At 42.3% G+C, this 18,581-nt stretch overlaps 1 protein-coding gene across 3 annotated transcripts in view; it reads right to left on the reverse strand.

The window, feature by feature from the left end:
* Positions 1–13,161: 13,161 nt before the first annotated feature.
* The window catches only part of D2HGDH (D-2-hydroxyglutarate dehydrogenase), a 53,034-nt gene continuing 47,614 nt past the window's right edge, over positions 13,162–18,581 (reverse strand). For all 3 annotated transcript variants that reach the window (XM_073625754.1, XM_073625755.1, XM_073625753.1), the window contains exon 10: positions 13,162–13,812. In XM_073625754.1, the coding sequence (XP_073481855.1) occupies positions 13,550–13,812 (263 nt within the window). In that variant the 3' untranslated portion in view covers positions 13,162–13,549. The remainder of the gene's footprint in view (positions 13,813–18,581) is intronic.

The following is an 18,581-nucleotide window of genomic DNA, read 5'->3' on the forward strand; positions in this document are numbered from 1 at the left end:
GTGAGGAGTGAAATCAAAAATTTACGCCCTTAGAAATCCTGAAGGCGGTGATTGGTTTTCGGGGCCCCGTACGCGGCTAGGCTCCCAAAAAGTCCCACACATGTGGTATCCCCATACTCAGGAGAAGCAGCTGAATGTATTTTGGGGTGCAATTCCACATATGCCCATGGCCTGTGTGAGCAATATAACATTTAGTGACAACTTTTTGTAATTTTTTTTTTATTTTTGTCATTATTCAATCACTTGGGACAAAAAAAAATAATATTCAATGGGCTCAACATGCCTCTCAGCGATTTCCTTGGGGTGTCTACTTTCCAAAATGGGGTCATTTGGGGGGTTTTGTACTGCCCTGCCATTTTAGCACCTCAAGAAATGACATAGGCAAACTAAAAGCTGTGTAAATTCCAGAAAATGTACCCTAGTTTGTAGACGCTATAACTTTTGCGCAAACCAATAAATATACACTTATTGACATTTTTTTTACCAAAGACATGTGGCCGAATACAGTTTGGCCTAAATATATGACTAAAATTGAGTTTATTGGATTTTTTTTATAACAAAAAGTAGAAAATATCATTTTTTTTCAAAATTTTCGGTCTTTTTCCGTTTATAGTGCAAAAAATAAAAACGGCAGAGGTGATCAAATACCATCAAAAGAAAGCTCTATTTGTGGGAAGAAAAGGACGCAAATTTTATTTGGGTACAGCATTGCATGACCGCGCAATTAGCAGTTAAAGCGACGCAGTGCCAAATTGTAAAAAGTGCTCTGGTCAGGAAGGGGATAAATCCTTCCGGGGCTGAAGTGGTTAATCACCACTGGGTTTTTTATTTTTTGCTATATAAATACTGAAAATTGTGAAAAAAAAAAAAAACACAAATTTTTCTTGATTTCTGTTATAAAATTTTGCAAGTGAATAATCTCTCTGTAGGCCAAAATACATTCTACTGCATTTCTTTTTAAAAAAAAAAATGCAAAGCAATGTACATTAGTCTATGTTACATAGTAGGTGAAGTTGAAAAAAGACACAAGTCCATCAAGTCCAACCTATGTGTGTGATCATATGTCAGTATTAAATTGTATATCCCTGTATGTTGTGGTCGTCTTTCAGATGCTTAATCTAATAGTTTTTTGAAACTATCGATGCTCCCCGCTGAAACCACCACCTGTGGAAGGGAATTCCACATCCTTGCCACTCTTACAATAAAGAACCCTCTATGCAGTTTAAGGTTAAACCTCTTCGAATTTTAATGAGTGGCCATGTGTCTTATTAAACTCCCTTTTGCGGAAAAGTTTTATCCCTATTGTGGAGTCACCAGTATGGTATTTGTAAATTGAAATCATATCCCCTCTCAAGCGTCTCTTCTCCAGAGAGAATAAGTTCAGTGCTCGTAACCTTTCTTCATAACTAATGTCCTCCAGTCCCTAGTTTTGTTGCCCTTCTCTGTACTCGCTCCATTTCAGCACATCCTTCCTGAGGACTGGTGCCCAGAATTGGACAGCATACTCCAGGTGAGGCTGGACCAGAGTCTTGTAGAGTGGGAGAATGATCACTTTATCTCTTAAGTTAATCCCCTTTTTAATGCATGCTAATATTTTGTTTGCTTTGTTAGCAGCAGCTTGGCACAGCATGCCATTGCTGACCCTGTCATCTACTAGGACCCCCAGGTCCTTTTCTATCCTAGATTCCCCCAGAGGTTCACCCCCTACTGAGTAGATTGCATTCATATTTTTGCCACCCAAATGCATCATTTCAAATTTTTCCACATTGAACCTCATTTGCCATGTAGTCGCCCACCCCATTAATTTGTTCAGATCTTCTTGCAAGGTTTCCACATCCTGCGGAGAAGTTTTTGCCCACTTAGCTTAGTATTGTCCGCAAATACAGAGATTAAACTGTTTACCCCATCCTCCAGGTCGGTTATGAACAAATATAATAGGACTGGTCCAAGGACAGAACCCTGGGGGACCCCACTTTACACCCATGACCATTCTGAGTACTCCTCATTTATCACTACCCTCTGAACTCGCCCTTGTAGCCAGTTTTTAATCCATGTACTCACCCCATGGTCCATGCCAATGGACGTTACTTTGTACAGTAAACGTTTATGGGGAACCGTGTCAAATGCTTTTGCAAAATCCAGATACACCACGTCTACAGGCCTCCCTTTATCTAGATGGCAGCTCACCTCCTCATAGAAGGTTAATAGATTGGTTCGGCAAAAACGATTCTTCATGAATCCATGCTGATTACTGCTAATGATACCGTTTTCATTACTAAAATCTGGTACATCCCCTCCAAGAGCTTGCATGCTATTGATGTTAGGCTAACTGGTCTGTAATTCCCAGGGATGTATATTGGCCCTTTTTTAAATATTGGTGCTACATTGGCTTTTCTTCAATCAGCTGGTACCATTCCAGTCAGTAGACTGTCAGTAAAAATTAGGAACAATGGTCTTGCAATTACTTGACTGAGTTCCCCAAGGACCCTCGGGTGCAAGCCATCTGGTCCCGATGACTTATTAATGTTAAGTTTTTCAAGTCTATTTCTAATTCTGTCCTCTGTTAGCTATTAGAGTGCTTCCTGTGATGTGTCATGAGGATAAACACTCCCGTTTTGGTTACCGAAGCCCCCCGATTCCCTTGTGGAGACTGAGGAGAAGAATAAATTCAATACCTTCGCCATCTCACCATCCTTTGTAACCAGATTCCCTTCCTCATTCTTTATTGGGCCAATATGGTCTGTTCTCCCTCTTTTACTGTTTATATACTTAAAGAATGTTTTGGGATTTTTTTTCTCTCCTCCGCTGTGTCTTTCGTGTTCTATCCTAGCCACCCTAATTGCACCCTATATTTGTTGTTGCATTCTTTGTAAAGTTTGAATGCTGATTATGATCCCTCAGCCTTGTATTTTTTGAAGGCCTTCTCCTTTGCTTTTATATGCATTTTTATATTGGAATTAAGCCACCCAGGACTTTTGTTTGCTCTTTTAAATTCATTTCCCAATGGGATGCACTGGCTAATGCAGTGTCTTTGTGTTCCCCTTATGTTTCTTATTTGTGTGATTTATACTGAAGCTAATTGACCTGTGATCGCTGTTTCCTAAATTGCCCCGTATTTCCACATCCCCGATCAGGTCTGCATTGTTGGTAATCAGTAGGTCTAGTAACGCTTTGTTTCTAGTTGGTGAGTCTACCTTCAGACCCATGAAATTGTCTTGCAAGACACTTAGGAACTGGCGAGCCTTAGACGAATTTGCAGTTCCTTCCGCCCAGTCTTTGTCTGGATAATTAAAATCCCCCATTATGATGACACTTCCCTTCCTTGCCGCTAATCCAAATTGTGATAGGAGGTCAGTCTCCCTCAGGTTAAGGGGCCTATAGCATACTCCCAGTATTACTTTCCCCTTAGTTTTATCCCTTTGGAGCTCTATCCATAAGGATTCCACCTCCTCCCTAGCTCTCTTAGTGATGTCATCTCTCACATTCACTTGTAGATGTCATGGTTATGCAATAGAGCTTGTCGATCAGCATACCTGTCTCCATGTGTTCATCTCTAGAGACCAGCTGACCCTCACCTGACTGCTTTTGTAACCTCTCCTCTAAGCATGGCCCCACCCCATGCCCTATCAGGGAACCCTATATTAGCCTGTGCACTGCAAGCCAGCAGTGCTGATCAACCATTGTGTGTTAGCCTCTGTGTGTACTTGCTGTGTTTCCTACATCTGATTCCTGTTACCGACTTTGGCCTGTTCTTAACTATTCCTGTCTGCTCAAGACCCTGACCTTTGGCGTGTTCCCGACCATCCCCGTTTGCCTGTGACCCTGAACCTTGGTGTGTACTCTGTTGTCCTTGTCTGCTTGTGGCCCCGACCTTGGCTTGTCCCTTACATTCCTTGTTGTTCCAGCCTGCTGCCTCCTTCCTCTTCTCCTGTAGTCTACCGTGAGCATGAGCTGTGAGACCCTGGGGGCCGCGACCTGGAGCCAGACTGCAGCACAGTCCATCCTTACCATTAAAGGCTCTGGTGAACACCTGCTGGCTCTTAGACTCCGCGCCCTGGGGGATCTATGCTCTAGCTCCCAGTGGGATCTGTGTCAGTGATCCAGTAGACCTGCTTCCTGGACCTCCCAGGGTTCAGTCCGCAGCAGTCAGCCCTAGAGTCCACTACCTTGCGGTGCACTCCTGATCCCAACGGTGTGCATCTGTCACCCAGCCTCTAGGTGACCTGACAGTAGATTATTCTTGATATACAGGCATACCCCTCCCCCTTTTTTGCCCTCTCTATCCCTGCGATAAAGGGAATACCCTTGAATGGTTGCCAGCCAATCATGAGAGATATTGAACCAAGTCTCTGAAATTTCCACAAAATCTAAATCCTCCTCGTACAACAGTATCTCTAGTTCTCCCATCTTGTCCGCCAGACTCCTGGCATTGGTGAACAAGCCATGTAGTTTAGACTGGTCGCTTCTTATTGGGTGTTCTGAGGTTGCAATTAGGACTTGTTACTATACTTACCTCGGGTTTATGTGCTTTAGTCAACCTACCACTAATGCCCCCACTACTACCCTCTGGAATATGTTCCGAGCTGACTATATCTACGTCTGGACCCCCCCCCCATCGCGTAGTTTAAAAGCCCCTCTAACTTTTTAGTCATCTTCACTCCCAGCAGATCTGCACCCTCCTCATTTTTGTGCAGTTCGTCCCTTCTATAGAACTGGTGACCGACTGAGAAGTCGGCCCAGTTCTCCAGGAACCCAAATCCCTCCTTTCTACACCAGCTCCTCAGCCACTTTTTTACTTACCAAATCTCTTTACCTTTCTGGTGTGGCTTGAGGAACTGGTGGTATTTCAGAGAATACTACCTTGGAGGTCCATTTCCTCTATATAGCTCCTAAGTCCTTAAAATTGTTCTTTAGGACAATCCATCTTCCTCTGACTTTGTTATTGGTGCCAACGTGCACCATGACAGCTGGGTCTTCCCTTGCCCCTCCCAGTAATCTGTCCACCAGATCCGTGATGTGCCGAACCCAAGCGCCCGGTAGCCAGCATACAGTTCGGCGCTTCAGGTCTTTGTCGCAGATTGCCCTCTGTCCTTCTAAGAATTGAGTCCCCTACCACCAGAATTTGTCTTTCCTTTCCCTTCGCTTCCCCTCCACTCTCACTGGAGGAGTTCTTCCCCTGGCAGCTAGGGGAGTCCCTCAGCTCCAGCAGTGCTGGTCCCTGACTGGTTTCACCAATGTCACTCAACTGGGCGTACTTATTGGGATGTCCCAGCCCAGGATCGGCCTCCCTTGCACTTTCCCCTCTACCCTTCCTGACTGTCACCCATCTACCATCTACTCTTTTCTAGTGCCTGCACCTCTTTGTCTCCACCCGCCTCTGTGCTGGCCCCTGCCAGGTACGTTCCCAGCTCTCCTCTAGTATTGAGGGTCTTCTCAGTGCTGACAGTTGCTTTCCTAGATTCAGAAACTGGGCTTCTAGGGAAACAATGTGCTTACATTTTGCACAGCAGTATTCGCCCTCGATCGGATAATCAAGGAACGCATACATACCGCAAGATGTGAAATGTTTACCCACTAATTTAATGAGTATTGGGGATTATACCCTGTCCATATTAACTAACAACTAGCTTCCTGACACTAATACTCAACAATACACAGGCAGGCACTCAACAAAACAATACACAGGTACTCGCAGTCCACGTGCACTCGCAGCCCACAAGTACATACAGTCCATATGTACATACAGCCCACGTGCACTTGCAGCCCGTATGCACTCACACACACTACTCAGATACACACAACACTCAGGTACTCACAACATACACGTACTACCCAACACTTACAATACTCAGGTACTCCCAACGCTCAATACTCAGGTACTCACTATACACAGGCACTCCCAATACCCAGGTACTCACTATACACACACAATACTCGGGTACTCCCAATACTCAACAAAAACAGTTAATCCACAGTACACAGCGTCCACGCTAGACACACTCAGTCAGTTTTTTTTTTCGTTTTTTTAATGTTAACTGGTTATGACTGCTCTGCTCAATCGCCTATGCAATCTGACAGTTGCAGGGCTTGTCAGTGCCTACGGTCCCCCCTGGTCAGCCTGCCTGTTTTTGTTTCCACCGCTCCTGTCCGCCTGTCACTCTACCCCTCCGGTCTGCGGCACACTTACCTGCCGCTTCTCCCGGTCAGACCTGTCACCGCACGGTCCCCTCGGTCCCTCTCCTCTCCCGGTCAAACCACCTCCTCTGTCCTCCGTCACCCCCGCCCACTGCCTCTCACAGTCCTCTCGGTACACCTGCTGCCTCTTCTCCCAGTCTCAATATATATATTAATATATATATATATTTGAAAATTGATCAATCCTGATGTACTGACTGCCTATCTCATTACTTGAGGCCCCAAGGCTGGTTACACTCTATTGCGAACTGGATGCAATGTCCCCGCATCCAATTCGCAATAGCAGGAGATTGTGACCGGCTCTCTACGGAGCCGGTTCACATATCTCCGATGCGGCTCCGGTGCGAATTTGCACAGGAGCCGCCGTGCGTCTTTTGGTCCGTTTCAGGTCCGAATTCAGCCCAAAATTCGGGCTGAAATCGGACCTGGAACGGTGAACCAGAACGCACAGGACCCCTGCTATGAGCCGCATCGGCATGCTGTGTGAACCGAGCCTGAGACTCAGTTCACACCTATGCATTTTGCTTTTGGTCCTTTCTGCAGTGCGTTTTGCACACACGATTTTACCTCGATTTGCGTTTTGCATTTTTTATGCTTTTTTTGGGCAATTTGTTGTTGGGCAAATTTAAAAAAAAGCTAATCACGGTAAAATCACAGCAACAACACACTACATGCTCTTCTGCAGCTTCTCCATTAAAGTCTATTGAACCAAAGAAAACGCTGTTTTGCGTCTAAAAAAGTCCCTGATCCTTTACAAAAATGCAGTGGCTTAAAAAAAAGTATAAAGGTGAATGTGTTCCATAGGAAACCATGTTAAATGAACTGTAGTGCTTTTCTGCAAAAAGCACCAAAAAACACATAGGTGTGAACCAGGCCTAAAAATCCAGGACAGTAAAAATACCCCCCAAATTACATCTTTTTGAAAAGTAGACAGTCCAAGATATTCAGCAAGAGGTATGGTGAGTTTTCTGAAGTTGTAATTTTTTTGTCACAAATTTTTCAAAAATTAAGAAATGTTTTAAAAAAATTCACAGTTGTAATTTTAACAGTTATGTCTCACACACAGCATAGGCATACCTACAGTAGAATTACACCCCAAAACACATTCTGCTATGCCTCCCGAGTTTGGGGATACCATTTGTGAGACTTTTTTCACAGCCTAAATGCATAGAAGGGCCCAAAATCCAAGGAGTGCCTTTGGGCTATCAAGGAGCATAAACTACAATAATTCCTTGACTACCTATCACATTTTTGGAGGCAAAAATTACCCAATTTTGGAAAGCAAACACTCTGTGGTATTGTCCAATAGGCATAATGAATCTTTTAAAAATGTCATTTTTTTACCACAAGTTTTTGGAAAATGCAGAAAGTAAATTAAAACTATATATTTTTTTTTTTTTTACACAAAGTTGTCAGTAATAAGATATTTTTAACACACATCATAGGCATACTTAGAATTACACCTCAAAACATATTCTGCTACTCCTTCTGAGTATGGTGTTACCACATGTGTGAGACATTTTCACAGGCTAGCCACTCAGAAGGGCCCTAAATCCAGGGAGCACTTTCAGGCCGGGTTCACACCTATGTGAATTGGATGTGGGTTTCTCCGCATCCATTTGCATGACAGGAGATTGTGACCGGCTCTCTATGGAGCTGGTTCACATATCTCCATTGCAGCTACGGAGCGGCTTGCAGAGGAACGCTGTGCGTTTTTGGCTCAGTTTCAGGGCCGAATTCAGGCAAAAATTCGGCCCTGATTCGTCCCAGAAATGGAGAACAGGGACGCACCGGACCCCTGCTGCGAGCCACATCCGTTGGATGTGTGAACCCAGCCTCAGGCTTTCTAGGGACATAAATATGCACATAATTTCCTCACTACCTATCACATTTTTGGAGGCCCTTGAGCACCAGGAGAGTGGAAACACATAAAATTGCCACATTTTACAAAGCAAACGCCACAAGGTATTTTCTAAGAAGTGAGTCTTTTGAAGACTTCATTTTTTTGCCACAAGTTTTTGGAAAATGCAGAATGAAAATTACAATTATGTTTTTTACACAAAGTTATCAATTTTGTAAGATGTTTCCCACACACAGCATGAGCATACTTATGCCCTGTACACATGATAGGATTTTCCAATGGAAAATGTGTGATAGGACCTTGTTGTCGGAAATTCCGACCGTGTGTAGGCTCCATCACACATTTTCCATAGGAATTTCCATCACACAAAATTTGAGATCTAGTTCTCAAATTCTACGACAACAAAATCCGTTGTTGGAAATTCCGATCGTGTGTACACAATTCCGACGCACAAAGTGCCATTCATGCTCGGAATCAAGCAGAAGAGCAGCACTGGCTATTGAATTTAATTTTTCTCGGCTCGTCATACGTATTGTACATCACCGCGTTCTTGATGTTCGGAATTTCCAACCAACTTTGTGTGACCGTGAGTATGCAAGACAAGTTTGAGCCAACATCCGTCGGAAAAAATTCCATGAATTTTGTTGTCGGAAAATCCTATCGTGTGTACAGGGCATTGGGGTTAAACCCTAAAATACAATCTGCTACTCCTTCTGAGTATGGCAACACCACATGTGTAAGATGTTTTCAATACTTGGAATAATTAAATTATCTTGTGTATCACACAAATCAACCAATTGTATTAAAACGTATTTGAATGGTCTCCTCTATAAGTGGTCAGGCAATATAGCTTAGTGTAGCCTTACCTATAGCAGTCCCAGTTCCTATAAGCCAAGCAAGCCTAGCCTACTAGTATGTGGCTGCCCCCAGAAATGCCATGTTTACTGGCCAGGATGTACAGGAGGCTGAAGAAAGGAAGAACAAAATAGTCCCTGTGGTTCCAGGAGTGCAGTTTTCTGGAGGGTATAGAAAAAGAAAAGAGGCTGCACTGGCCTAGTGCATTATCCAACAGATTTATTTATAGATATGAATAAAATCATAAAGGTATCTACTCACAAAGATAAGTTAAAAACACACTTGTCAAGCTACATGTGTGGCTATCTCTCATCTGTTGCTCGAATCACCAAAATTGGGAGTGGGGGGTCGTGGATGAGACCCCTCAGGCTAGAATGTTTCAAAGGACTGGCCTTCCTCAGAGCCTCTAAAGAAGAAGGCCAGTCTTTTGAAACGCATCAGAATGAGGGGTCTCATCCAGGACCCCCCACTCCCAGGTTTGCTGATTGAGACCCCTGGATGAGACCCTTCAGGCTGACGCATTTCGAGGGCCTGGCCTTCTTCTTCAGAGCCTCTGAAAAAGAAGGCCAGTTCTTTGAAATATGTCAGAATGAGGGGTCTCATCCAGGACCCCCCCCCACTCCCAGGTTTGGTGATTCGAGCAACTGATGAGAGATAGCCACACATGTGGCCTGACAAGCGTGTTTTTTTATCTTTGTGAGTAGACATCTTTATGATTTTATTCATATCTTTTAAGAAATCTGTTATATAATGCACTAGGCCAGTGCGCCCTCTTTTCTTTTTCGATTCTTGCAGCACTGTCGGGATGATCTCAGTCCTAGAGGGCAGCAAGGCATCTATGAGAATATCCATGATTTGACCAGGCACCTGTGACACTACACAGTCAGCTGACTCTAGTGCAGGAGTGTGTTCTTTTCTGTCTGCAGGGTATGCCTGGGACTGGTGTCTCGCAGGAACATAGTCAGAGGGATGTGCAGATCATCAGGTCAGTTCAGGTGCAGGCAGAGAAATGGTCAGCAAACTGGCAAAAGATCAGTTCAGGCAACAAGCAGCAAAGTGCTCAATAAACAGGCCAGGGTTAGTACAGTATATGCTGTGGCTTCAATGCTTTGCTTACAGCTGTGTCATGATTTTTACCCCCTATACTCCCGCTGACCGTGACCCATTCAAGTGAATGGGGTTGCTTGAGCTAGGTCCAAGTGGTTAAAGCAGGTGGTGAGGAGGCAATCTGAATATGGCTGGCTCTTCAGAGAGCATTGACTATGTGAACAAGTCCTTATGGTAACACAGTAACACTGTGATTGCTGTGACAGCGATCAGGGACACAGTAAGGCCCTTTTCACAGAGCCCAGTTGATGCAGCCAGTAGATTCCTGTGGCAAGAATCTGCAGATTCTTGCTACTGGAATGATTGGGTTGTATGATTTTGGACAGATGTCCGAGCCTGGATGTAGCTGACTGTGTCCAGGCATCTGTCCCTATCCACAGCTAACCACTTTGTGTGCTGCTAATGCCTGTCAGCCTGTCATTAGTTTGAAAGGGTTGCTGATTACACAACCTAGTCATTCTAGCCGCAAGAATCCACAGATTCTTGCTGCAGGAATGCAGGGGCCACACCAACCCGACCATATGAAAGGGGCCTAACTAGTGTGGCAGTGTTTAGGGACTCTGCAATTGGTGCAGCGGTGATTAGGGAGACTGAGTGGGTGGGAAGGCGATTGGGATTTTTTTCTTTTTTTTTTTACTCTGTGATTGCTTATTACAGTGATGATCACTGTGACTGCAATCATTTTAATTGTCATAAATGGCTTTCATTCATGACTCTTCTTTTACTCTTGTTTACTATTGTGATGCTGTGATTGGTCACAGCTATCATATGGTACATGGGCTTCTGTGATTGGCCCTGTACACCATGTGAGAACTGTGACAAATCACAGCATCACAACAATAAATAATGAATCATGAATTACTGTCATTAATTACAATTATAGGTTACAGCAATCACATGGTACCTGGAATGATCACAGCTTTCCAGTACTGGTCTCTTAGTTCTGCTGTGTCTGTCGCAGATTTCACTACTGCACACCCCAGGGGGGCATGTGCCTTGGGGAACATCATATGATGTCCACCTGGGATGGGAAAGCTCCTCCCTGGCCTATAGTTAAAGTGGATGTAAACCCGAAATTTTTTTTTTTTTTATATCATACTGTAGAGTATAAGATTTCCTATCATTTGAGCCCAGTCTTGCCTAATCCATCTCTGAGCAATCCTCTTTTATTGTTCAGTGAGAAAAATCTTGACAAACTGACAAAAACTTTGTCAAATACTCCCCCTTGCTGTGAGTGACAGCCTAAGACACAGGCATGATTTTTTAATTCCCTCCCCCACTCCTTTCTTCAGCAGCTCTGCAAGGATTGGCTGTTCCACACCTCAGCATGATTTGGCATGCTGAAGTCATGTGGTTACTTTCCTGTCTTTTCACTGGATGTTAGAGATCATAGCAGAAGCTCAGTGTTAGAAATAAACAGGAGAAAATGCATATTGACAAGGGGAGTGTAGAGGTGAGCGGGGAGTCTACTGACATCACAACTCCATCCACCGAGCTCCAGACAATAGACCCACCCACACAATATGCAGTTTTTCGGGTCTATTAACAGACAGAGGGGAGACATTTGACAGGTAAAGATACATGCAGGAGGCATGTATGTCCTTATAGATAACCCCTATGGCAGTAGTTTAGAAAGGATGACATTGGGTTTACATCCACTTTAATAGACGGCTGTAGGTAAAGCCTAACTAAAGCCATCAATTTAACGTTTTCAAAAAACAGTTACATTCCCAGCATGCCAGAACTGCTAACTTTGCTCTCAACCAAACTGTCAAACCATCAAATGACTGGTGTCATAACTGAACTTATGTACAGCATCATAGCAGTTATTGGCAAAGTTTGAAACTCCTATGTAAGTAGCATTTCTGCCTCCTGTTGGTCCATCCAAGTAGCCTTTAGGCTATATTCACAGCGTCAAATTAGGCCAGTGCGAATTGTAGCGGCAGGAATCTTCTGTTTCCTGCAACAGATGTTAGCAGCTAGGTGTGACCACCAACCCCTTTCACTATAACGACAGGTCGCCAGCAGCCACAGCGGTTTGCAGCTCTCTGCACAGCCAGTGATTACCTGCGGTGATCGCTGCTGAACGCACTTTGTGCAGCAGGAAATCAGATTCCTGCCACTACAATTAGCATCGCACCAAATCACCAGTGTAAACATAGTCTTAATGTGATGAATTTTATTAACCAATAGAGAGCTTCGGAGGGGGGTGAAATTATTTTTTTTAACTTTTACGGGAAAAGTTAAAAAATTTAATTGGCCTTAAGCTACTGATTATTTTCCCTTGTAGTTTTTAATGAAGGTAACCTCTGTATTTTTTTATTATATGCTGAAATATTTTGAGCAATGTAAATGTTTTAAACCCACTTTGTGACTGCATTATGTTTATTTATTTCCTCAGGCTCAATGCCCATTGCCTTGAGAATGTTCAATAACATTGCTGTAGAGGACTGGGCATGCGCAGCTTTGTGTGCTCCAAGTCATTAGACCCCACTGTCAAACAGACAAATTAGTTATGGAATTGAAAGTAAAGTTAAAGTGGTTGTAAAGGCACAATGTTTTTTTTATCTTTATGCATTCTATGCATTCGTTCAGCAAGCTGCTTGCTGTGGGGGCACTCAACAGGGGGAGGGGCCAGGAGTGCTGAAGAAGGACCTGATAAGAGAAGGATCTGGGCTGCTCTGTGCAAAACCACTGCACAGAGCAGGTAAGTAGAAAATTTTTTTTTTTTTTAGTTAAAAATAACAAACAAGACTTTAGTATCACTTTAATCGATGCTGCTAAATTTGGCCTAAATTTGGTCTAAGCTTCAATGAACTCCAGTCAAGAAGGGGTTAACTGAGGCCCCTGAGACTTTTTAACCAACGGGTATGAAAAAAAAGAGCAGCAGAAACAACGGTTTTGCGTAGAGCAGCCCCGATCCGCCTCTCTAGGTGTTACAGGGGTCCAAATTATACAGCACAAGCACTGTGCTGTATAAAATGCTTTAAAGGAACAGAATCTGTGTTTTGTTTTTTTGGGTTAACAAACGCTTTATAGTAAAAAATCTTCAGCCTTTAGAACCACTTTAACCACTAACCCAGCTCAACCTCCTCTAAACAAAGCTTATTGATACACATTTTATGCAATTCACAGAACAAAAATGCAAAAACCATCCAATATTTATTTTACCCAAAATAGTAATATAATCACATTTTTATTATATGTCTGATATTTTTTCTTTAGCAGTTAGCATTAGGTTGGCTTTACGCTGCTGTAAAAAATATCAAACAATTTGAAAAGCATTGCGTTTCTGATAATCACCCCTTGTAATGGTTTACGTGTTGAAAACTATTGTTGCATCTAGTTGCCAATTATTTTCTACAGAAACACATACTGTATATACCCATCGGTCCACAACCAGGTGCTTCTCGGTTAAATTCTGGTGTGACAACTTCCAGATCCAGGGAAACATTGCCCATTGCACTAGATCCCCTAACACATTTACATGAATTACATAAACAGCAGCTGTAAGGTAACAAAGGATGCCTGTCATCTGTCAGTTGTAGGAATGGTCTTGTAAGGGTTCATGATGCCTTTTGGATCCAGCATGTGTTTAATTTTCTGCATTAGCTGCACTGCTTCTCTTGATTTGCTGTAATAAATGTGGTCCCTTTTCTTAAATCCCAAACCATGCTCAGCGCTGATACTGCCATTGTGTTGAGAGGTCCATTCATACACAAAGGGCTCCAATGCAGCCAGTATGGTATCACTGTGTGCCTGTGCTGTGATGTTTAAATGTAAGTTCCCATCACCTAAACATTCAAGCATAACAAAGAATAGAAAGGAAAATGATTGTTGGGAAAACATCTATATATTTTACAACCATAATTTTAGAAAAGTTGGGACGCTGTGTAAAATCTACATCAAAACAGAATGCAACGTTTTGCAGATCTCATAAACCCATATTTTATTCACAATAGAAAATAGAAAACATCAAATGTTTAAACTGAAAAAATGTACCATTTTCCTTATCGGTATGTTGATATTGATAATATTCTCTGCCTGTGTTGTGGGACTATTATACAGATTTGTGATCTTGAGAATGACCAACCTCTTTGTTATGATTGTACAATTTTGATAAACGCATTGAAACAAAAAATGTACCATTTTAGGAAAAAGATAAGGTAATTTTGAAATTGATGGCAACAACATGTCTCAAAAAAACTGGGACAGGACAACAAAAAGCTGCCAAAATAAGTGGTACTAACAAGGAAAAGGTGGAAAAACACTTTGAAACCAATTAGGTTAATTAGCAACAGGTCAGTAACCTTTCAGGCTCTTCGTGAACTGATTTAGGATGTGGATTGAGGCTTGGTTTTAATTTGATGGAAGCAGCCTAAGACTCAGATCAAGGCTTGGTTCTTTGTAAGATACAGTATTTATAGTGATGGCGCAGCGCCCATCATTCTGTGACGAAACGCGGAACGACGTGCTGACATCATTGCGTTCTTCATTTTCCGGAAGTGCGGGTTGCTTATGCTTTGCCGGCCAGCGAGATTGTTATTAAGGTGTTTTTAACCACTGTATTGATGCAAGTGCAACCTTACCTTTTATAACCACTTCCCGCCTGGCATATTGCAAAATGACAGCCGCAGCGGGGATCAGATATCCTGACTGGGCGTCATATGATGTCCAGCAGGGTAAGCCGCTCATGTACGCCCCCAGGGGTGCCCAGGGCGGTGATCGGTGGTGCGGTATATTGGTCCAAAAACTCTAAAGTAAAATCTATGCGATTATGTTGTCCAACAAGATATAGGTACATGGACATTTGGCGATATACTCAATTATCTCATTTTGTAAGAAGTTTACCACAACCTATTCGATCATTAAACAAATTAACTAAAGTAGAGGCAATATTTCGATAGACGGCTTCTCCCCAGCATTGTATATTGCAATTCTATAAAGCTTTGCTGTCTTTTCAAGAGTTTGGATATCCAGTGTATTTAGCCCTTTGGGAAACGGATTTTGCAGTCTTGATAATACACAAAGAGATAAGTTTCTGATACTTTCTCATGTTACCTCCCTTTCTTCAAGAATACAGGAAATTAACTATAAATTGTTTGTTAGGTGGTACTGTATGCCTGTTAAGTTGCATTCAATGTTCTTTTTTAATTCTCCTCTATGTTTAAGAGAATGTGGAGGCCGCGCTACCCACGGTCATATTTGATGGTCCTGACCTTTTATTCAAAAATACTGGCAGACAGTTAATAATATGGTGTCTATAATAGAAAAAGACACAACCCAGTTTGATAATTGGGTTATTGTACTTCACCTTACTTCACAATCAATATCTAGATATAAAGATTCAAAAACCTCGCATTTGTTAAACATGGCAAAATCCTTATTACCTATGTATTGGAAGCAAAAGTCTATACCGAACTTAGCTCAATGGTTAGGAACAATAGATGATATATGTTCTGGATGACCTGCACCTGGCTGGCTGTGTAGCCACAAGTGCTGCCGACCTTTCCATTATAGAAGGTCCCTTATACAGTTGTACTCATAAGTTTACATACCCTGGCAGAATTTATGATTTCTTGGCTATTTTTCAGAGAATATGAATGATACCACAAAAACTATCTTTCACTCATGGTTAGTGTTTGGCTGAAGCCATATATTATCAATCAACCGTGTTTACTCTTTTTAAATCATAATCACAACATAAACTACCAAAATGACCCTGACTGAAAGTTTACATACCCCAGTTCTTAATACCATGTAGGTGGATACCATGTATCCACCTCTGTGTTTCACAGTAGGAATGGTGTACCTTTCATCATAGGCCTTGTTGACTCCTCTCCAAATGAAGCGTTTATGGTTGTGGCCAAAAAGCTCAATTTTGGTCTCATCACTGCAAATGACTTTGTGCCAGAAGGTTTGAGGTTTGTCTCTGTGCTGTTTGGGGTATTGTAAGCGGGATACTTTGTGGCATTTGCGTAGTAATGGCTTTCTTCTGGCGACTGGACCACGCAGCCATCTTTCTTCAAGTGCCTCCTTATTGTGCATCTTGAAACAGCCACACCACATGTTTTCAGAGATTTCTGTATTTCACCTGAAGTTATTTGTGGGTTTTCCTTTGCATCCCAAACAATTTCCCCGGCAGTTGTAGCTGAAATTTTAGTTGGTCTACCTGACCGTGGTTTGGTTTCAAAAGAAGCCCTCATTTTCCACTTCTTGATTAGAGTTGGAACACTGCTGTTCAGTTTTGGCATTCTCAATTCCTTGGATATCTTTTTATATCCCTTTCCTGTTTTATACAGTTCAACTACCATTTGCCGCAGATCCTTTGACAATTCTTTTGCTTTTCCCACTCAGAATCCAGAAATGTCAGTGCAGCACTGGATGAAAGATGCAAGGGTCTGTCAGGAGTCCAGAAACTCATTGACCTTTTATACATACACACTAATTACAAGCAAACAGATCACAGGTGAGGATGGTTACCTTTAATAGCCATTCAAACCCCTTTGTGTCAACTTGTGTGCATGTTATCAGACCAAAATCACCAGGGTATGTAAACTTTTGATTGGGGTCATTTGGGTAGTTTCTGTTATCATTATGATTTAAAAAGAGTAAACACAGTTGATTGATAATAAATGGCATCAGCCAAACACTAACCATGAGTGAAAGAAAAGTTTTTGTGTTATCATTCATATTCTCTGAAAAATGGGCAGGAAATTAAATTCTGCCAGGGTATGTAAACGTATGAGCACAACTGTAGCTGGTAAGCAGGAATTTTTACCATACACAGGTGGTGGTGTTCTAGCCAAGATTTCACATTTTGGTGATGGATGGTGAATACACCAGAAATCCAGTGAGCTGATAACTTCCTGTGTTCTCTCCCTGTACTGCACTAATCAGTCCTGCATAGATCACTTTTGTTAATTACAGAACACCTCCCTACTTTGTTATTGAAATAAGGAGGGGGTATTATGTAGGCCCAATATTCTTTCTATTTTAGGGTGGCAACACTGCTCAATATAGTACAGTGCTTGAGCACTGTTACCCTAGGACAGGAATCGTGTTACTAGAAATACAAAACAAAAAGTGTAGCGCTAATGAATAAATACATAAAATTACCAAAGAGGGAATAAACCCAATAATCATAAACACATATAAATATATATATAATCAAAGTGTAATGAACCCAGTGACAGAAAATCAGCATTTAAACAAAAGTCCAAGTGAAAAATAAATAAATCAATAAAAAATTGAGGTGAAGAGTCCCATAAAAAAATTTGTGTGAAAATCTTGACAGTGGACAAATGTAAACTTGGAGTGAGGAGACACCACCACCAACAATATGGTGGCTTACAAGACAAGGAATTGGTCGCACACTGGAACTCCAAATTATCTCGATGTCATCTTTATTGTCAAAAAAGGGTCAGACAGATACAGGCAATGGTAGACGTTTCACAAGCGATAGCTTGCTTGTTCACAACCAATATGGAGGCTTACCGGAACGTTTGAACCCAAAAGAACCTACGTTCGATGGGTCAAACAAGCTTGTATAATGGAACAACCACTGCAAGTATGGAATCCTCTGGGAGCTGTAACAAGAACCCACGACCGTCCATGGACTGGTGTATCTCATAAAGATGGTGGCCCGGTATACATGGATAGCAGATGGATTATAAAGGGGAGAACAAAAAGGACCACATAGCGTGATTCCGCAAATACACAATAAAATTTATTGAAAATTGGAAAAACTCACATTTGAGCAGATAAAACAGTGCTTTTGGTAAATAAAATGGCGGCAATGGAGTCCTATCTGACGCATTTCGTCTCCTTAGACATCGTCTGGGGGGTCCCTCCATTGCAGCCGTCAAGGTATATATAGATATGACCCCAAAATTGAGAGTCAAGTCCACAATGTGTATCGCACTACTTCCGGTTTTGGGGCAAGATGGCCGACTGGCGTGCGTTCCAACCCTCATTATGAACCCTGTGTAATAATAGGGAAGTATTTCCGGTAGAAATCATGCGTTCCACGGTTCAAAATGCAGTGTATATGAAGTATAACTCCATTATATTAAACAGAGAGACCGGCAGGGACAAGTATGTTAAACAAAAAGGATTGAAAAAAGGTTCTTTGGAAACAGACCGAAAATATGATATACACATTGATAAAGCTGAGGAGATGCCGCTCCGGCACACAGCTGCGAGATCGTGCGAGGACGTCATGCGCCTCAGCAACGACCGCACGTTGCGGTCCAAGCACATCGCCGTGCAATGACGTCATGCGCTCCAGCCGCATCCACAGCCTGCGTTCCAACTAACAAGAAAATAGGTCACAATATACAGTCACGTGACAAAGCACATGATCGCATCCTGGAAGTCCGAAAGTAAACAGAAAACTAGAGTGTGACACTGTATGAGTGCTATGCAACTGATAAACAATTATGGGACATCGAATTTGTATAAAGAAGTAACACAAAGGGCATGCTAAATATAATTAAACATACCCAATTAGTAATTATATCTGTAGAACGATGAAAGGCGATACAATAAATTGTGTAAAAGA

Source organism: Aquarana catesbeiana, linkage group LG04 (assembly GCF_042186555.1).
Source record: "Aquarana catesbeiana isolate 2022-GZ linkage group LG04, ASM4218655v1, whole genome shotgun sequence".
Classification (NCBI taxonomy): domain Eukaryota; kingdom Metazoa; phylum Chordata; class Amphibia; order Anura; family Ranidae; genus Aquarana; species Aquarana catesbeiana.